Source organism: Cavia porcellus, unplaced genomic scaffold (assembly GCF_034190915.1).
Source record: "Cavia porcellus strain 051 isolate PalLab524CR breed Dunkin Hartley unplaced genomic scaffold, mCavPor4.1 scaffold_18, whole genome shotgun sequence".
Classification (NCBI taxonomy): domain Eukaryota; kingdom Metazoa; phylum Chordata; class Mammalia; order Rodentia; family Caviidae; genus Cavia; species Cavia porcellus.
In genome coordinates, this window is record NW_026947501.1 from 43,774,520 (window position 1) to 43,780,727 (window position 6,208).

The 6,208-nt window shown below is 40.8% G+C and overlaps 1 gene segment (V, D, J or C); it reads right to left on the reverse strand.

Annotated features, from left to right (window-relative positions):
- Positions 1-2,641: 2,641 nt before the first annotated feature.
- On the reverse strand, positions 2,642-3,197 carry LOC100727591 (immunoglobulin kappa variable 1-39-like). The segment is given in 2 exon segments: positions 2,642-2,961; positions 3,082-3,197. Coding segments are annotated over 2 exon segments (375 nt in total).
- Between the last annotated feature and the right edge of the window lie 3,011 nt (positions 3,198-6,208).

The window sequence follows — 6,208 nt, forward strand, 5'->3', positions numbered from 1 at the left end:
GAAAATATCTTGCCAGTGGATTCAAGAAGGAGGGATTGTGTTACACAGAGAGAATGCTCGCTACTGCTAAATGTGAGGTTTTTCTGGGGAAAAAAAGTCGGTAGGTGTTATAGTTAGGGGTTGTTCTGAGAACCATTAGAATCAAGATATGGAGTTTATAATATTATTTTTTAAAATGGTCACCAGAGTTAACACAAGAAAATGCAGGAAATCTATCCACAACACTAAACACATAGAATATTTAGCCAAGGGCCTGAATCCCACAGCCATGCCCCACATGAGTCCAGATGAAGACCCAGAGCTCATGACAATGCCTCCCATGAGTCCCACTGGAGGTCTAAAGCCCACAAGGTCTCATGACAGTCTCTTTTTACAGATCTGTGCTGGGAAGGCCTAAAGGTCAGCTATGGAAGCCAGGAAATCTATACCAGCTGTGCTGGTGGGTTGAGGGTTCTATGATGGAGCTGAGAAGTCACACTCACAACAAAGACCGGGTCTGTCCTAAAAAGCACCACAACCATCCCCAGTGACAGAGAGGCCTCAGGCTCCTCAGACAAAAAGCACAGTCGAGTACTTGCTGTAAAGCCAGCATGACCAGTTCATCCTGGAGACCAAGGGGCACACATCTTCCTCCCCAGAGCCAGGAAGCAATGCTCAATGTGAAGACCAGACCTTCTACAGGAGAACCAATGGCTCAAACAGAAACTCATAGGTGAACCCACAATGCATCAACGCCTCAACCCAATAGCTTCTCCTTCTCCACGGCTCTATGCTGGCAAATTTTCTCAGGTGGAACATCTACACTCAGCGCCATGCTGATGTAATCCAGCTGGTATGAAGTTGACCACCAATTCTTAATCCATAACAGTATGTTACTTGAAGACTGTGTCCCTACAATGGCTGCAAGCTTCTCTGCTGTTGCCATCTTGATTGGAAAACTAGAAAACATTCTAGTGGTCCTATGATAACCAGGCCATACCCTAATGTCTACCTAAGAATGAAGTCTATTTTTCCCCCGAGGCTGAAAGGCTGTTTTGATGGAAGATATTCAGTGCCACAACCTAAAAGTCACATACGAAGATGTGGAAATAAGAACAGGAGACACTTGTCTTTGGAAAAAAATGAAGCCACTTCTCTTTTTCTTCATTTCGAAGAAAAAGATCAACATGAGCAAGTGGAAGCTCCCTGAATGGTGGAGAAAGAAACTGAGCTGGGTTCAGGGAAACAGTTAAAGGCTCTGAATGATGTAAAAAGAACAGTGAGAGTCTCAGGGTCCACCTTTAAATGTAATAGGTTGTATGAGCACCAGATTTATAACAACATTATATCAATAAAATAACTTAAAGAAAAAAGAGTTTAGAACTCCCACTGCTTATTTCAAAATTACAATAGACTCTTAACATCAGTTCAAACAATCAGTATCCATGTGGTGACCTCTGAGACACACTCAGTACTATGAAAGCACCACAGTATTGCACAGTACAGGATCTAACACACTTGCTATGCCAGGATATTCGTGATAATCACAGATGCGATAAAGGGAGTCTTGGTAGTAGCAAAATGTATTATTCATTATTTTTATTTCTGTGTTACATAGCAGTATATTTTGACATTGGTTTTTGAAAATCCTCTTTAATGTAAACACCAGGATATTATCTTTCTAGGAAAGGGAATGCTATAGACATGGGGACACATGGTTCACTTACAGAAAACGGAGGGAAAAGAAGCTGCATAGGTACAAGACAGTAGTATTATGACAACATTGCATCATAAAACATTTTGGACATGTGGCATTACATCTGTGTCTTGTGCTGAAATATTTAATGTCAAGAGTCAAAATTAATGTGGACTGGGAAATTTGAGTTTGAACTTATCATGATGAGTTGCGACAGAGTTGAATTTATGGTGATAGTCTACTTTGCAGATGCAGGGACAGAGGCATAAAACACACCTCTGCACTTCAACCTTCGTTTTGAATACAGGTCTCTAAATGGCAGACTTGAAGAGGCATATCTGCAGCCATTATTAATATCCTAAAATCTTATTTCATTGTTCTGTACTGTTTATACTGTTTTATTTTGATTGATTTTATTCCATTTTGATTTATATACTTCATTACGTCTGATGGTATGGGAAGTTACTTTGAACATAACTATATATATATATATATATATATATATATATATATATATATACACACGTTAGCCTCTGTTGATTTCTATTACCTTGTTTTGTAGTGCAATATGGATTTAACTGTATTGTTTTGCTTAAAATTATTTTGTTGTACTTTGGTTTTATTCTCTTTAAAATAAAAAATAAAATTAATTAATAAATGTATAACAGTGATAAAAGATTTTAAAAATTATTGCTTGGAACTCAAAGAAGAGTTTCACTGTTGCCAAGTGAATTGAAAATGATGGCATAATCCACATTACTTCATTAAATCAGGGTCTTTCATTAAATCAGGGGTGAGAAACAGCAAAGGAAGTTAGCGGAGGGAGGAGCTTCCTTGGATACTTCTACCAAATCCTTCCAGTGGCCTTCAAAGCCCAGATGCATTTGAGAACTTGGTCTGCAGCTGAAGACACAAAGAGGAACAACTGCAGCAGCCCTGCCCCACACTTCTGCTTCCATGGGAGGTTTATGTCATGGCGTGTATCACTGTGGGCGGGGAACTGTAACTCTGTAGACAGTAGTAAGTTGCAAAGTCTTCAGGCTGCAGGCTGCTGATGGTGAGAGTGAAATCTGTCCCAGAACCACTGCCACTGAACCTCGATGGGACCCCATATGCCAAGCTGGTTGCAGCATAGATCAGCAGTTGAGGAGCTTTCCCTGCTTTCTGCTGATACCAGCTTAAGTAATTGCTAACACTCTGACTGGCCCGGCAACTGATCTTGACTGTGTCTCCCACAGATGCAGATGCAGATGCAGGCTGTGTCAACTGGATGTCACATCTGGCACCTGAAATGGGAAACTTAACACATATCAACAGATATTCAAGATAAATCAGGCCCACATCACAATGTCAGGCAACTGTGAACCTTCAGAACTAAGTGAATTCCTGGTGCTACCCTTTCTTACCTGATATCCAGAGCACCAAGAGACCCAGAAATTGAGTGGGGACCCTCATGTCCATGCTGTGTTCGGAATGGGACTGACGCTGCACAGGATGAGACCAGAAGCCTGTGAATAAGTCCACAAGTAAGTGGCTGGGATCTTGGGACATGCAAATTAGCAGGGCTGGAAGGTTTTTGGCCCGGCTGCGGGTTGGCTCATCTCAGCACAGGCTCAGTGTCCCCTGGGACCCTGTCCACAACAGGGCAGCACAGATGTGCCTACAGAGCACCTGTTTCTCCCTTGGGCCACAGGACAGAATCAGGCTGCTCTCCAATGAGTAGAGCGCACTGCTGCTCTCATGTTACAGAACACACCTTGCTTGAGGACCAGGGTTCTATGTTATGATCCCTTTGAGAAAGAAGAATGAAGAGAAACACATGGGCTGTTTCAAACAGAGTAAAAAATGAGAAAGCAAGACAAGGATAGAGCAGAATATGTGAACTCTGTGAAAATCTCTGGGTTCGTCTATTCACTATCACACCATGACTAAGATGGCAGGGAAGGACCTGACCAATGCTGCTGTCCAGCCCCAGGCTTCCATAGCACACACACAAGCATGTTTCTGCTTGTCTTCAACCAAGCACAGTTCTAAGGCCCAGCCAGATTTTTGTGCTCCATGTTCATTGTAGGAAAAGTTAGAATCATCTAAGAAACAATGTGAGCATCAAGACATACTTAAAGTGCTAAACAGATCTCTGGGGATCAGAATATTTCTGAGCCAAGGTCTCTGGAGAACAGCAGGGAAAAAGGTCTGCAGTCACAACCCCTCTCCCCACACACCTTGCACTCCTCTTAGGGACTCCTCCAGTGTTTCTCCCCCACATCTCTGACTGCAGTCCAGATCTACAGCCTCTGTCACCTCCACCTCAGAATACACCAGGCCACTTCACTCTTGTTTCACTCATGGCTGGCCACATTCAGAGTTGTTGCCCTAGCTTTGTCCTGTTTCATTGCTGACCACGAGGCCTCCTGGGTAGTTCAGTATAGTCAGGTGAATACCAGTCACAGATTGAAACACGAAATAGTAAGGAGCTGGCACATGGGGAAGACACAGCCCGTTGTGCACAGAGGCCCCAGCCATGTGAGCTTAGAGAGCTGGGTAGAGAGTTCCCTGCCTTAGTGGCTCCCTCACAGGAAAGCATCACTGTTTATTTAATGTGCGGTTGTTCGCCATCTACTGGAAGATGTTTAACACAGCAACCTGTTCACATTGATACTCTCAGGCCATGACTGAATCTTTTCAGCTGTATTCTTGAAGCTGATTGTATTCTATTATGTATGAGATAAGATGATATAGAAAATTCAAATGATTCCTCTTAATAAATCATCCTATTATTGAGGGCAAAAGACTGACAGCTCACCTAGAGATCTAAAGTGATAATGATAATAAGATTGTGAACATGACATGTGTAACCCTCATGATCAGACAGAGATTTAGTTTTGGCAATGCCCATGAGCCCTGAAGACCCTGCAGGAAGTGTTTGTGAAGAATCACACAATAGATCTGTAAGGCCAGCCCATCCTTCCTTTCCCAGTTCCCCTTTCAGAGGAACCCAGCAGCTCCCTAGCTCACACTCTCAGTGGTTGGTGACTGGCTGCAACTGTGGCAGCTGAGATGTGAGAAGTTCCCAGTGCTGTGTTCTTGCAAGTCACTCTCTAGCTCTCTCTTCTGAGTCTCTACACCGGGCATGAGGAAAGGATCACAGCTAGCACTGGAGCCCAGGCATATTTCTGCTTCCACTAATATTTACTTCCTTTAAGGGCCTCCAGCATCTCCAGATTCATGTATCACACAGTGTAATATCTCTCAGGAAACCATTGCTCTCACTTTTCATTGAAAACAATGAACTTAAATGCTAGGAATATTATATGGACACAACAGTTCTAGATTTATTTGAGCTTCATTGCTGGTACATTGGTAACTCTGCTACTGTAGGTGGTGTTCCCAATATCACGAATATTCACTCATTCCAGAAATCTTCTAAGAGCATCTATGTTGTCCAACTAAACAAGAGGTGATAATGTATTAAGGTCACAATAGATGATTTTCAGAATAGCAAATACATTGATACAGACATTTGTGTTCAAAATAAATATGGTGACATTGTATTCCGATTTGTCTCTTATTTTTGACATTTTTTAATGTTGGTTCATTAAGGCTATATAGTTTGTTTAATCAGATACATAGATTGATATCATTTGATTTGTTCACCAGGATATTTTATGTTTCAGTGACAATTATACTTTTATGTGTAATGCTACAAGTTTTTACAGTTTTACATAGCAAGTTACTATATACTTTGTTGCATTTAGTTAGATCTTTGTCACTGAGGTAATGAGTATTTACCTTCAAATACTATATAAACTAGAAGTGCATTTGTTTAATATTTACTAGTTGTTCTTAGGACCTCTAAAGTAATAAGCATGATTATAAATACATTGGTGTAAGGAAGAAAATTCCTGAGTCATAGATCAGGAAACACCTCCTGAGTTAATTGCTGAAATCAGTATTTAATAGAGTAGTTAATGCAGAGAAGACAAAGTAACCTCACCCTTCCTCATTTCCTCACTGCAGGAAAACTCTTTGTTAGAATCCTATTTCCCACTCTTCTCCTGTATCTTCTTTATAATCACCATTATCCTGATATTCACGGACAATGCTGGGATTATGGGTTGAACAGAGAAATGTTATCAGGTAACCTCTTCCCACCCATCTCTAAGGGATGGCATTGTAAACTACTTTTATAATACAGTTAGAGTACTAAAGAGAGGTGACTCGCTAGATTTATTCAGACACATGTATTATCACGTACTCTTCTGAGAGCTCACAAGAGAGCAGCCATTCAGAATAGCATACACTTTGCTCCACACACTGAAGGTTAATTTCAAGATAGAAAAAAGAAAACCTTAATTTTATTCAGGAGTACCTTTACGTCTTAGAATTTTTATATCATAATTTTTTAAGTTTCTATCCTTTGGATAATTGGCAATTAACACCTGTATAATTTGGTTCATTTATAATTTCATTCAACTATCTATAGTGACAGGTATTTTTGATTTTTTTCTTAAATTTTTAAGTCTTACGTGTTTT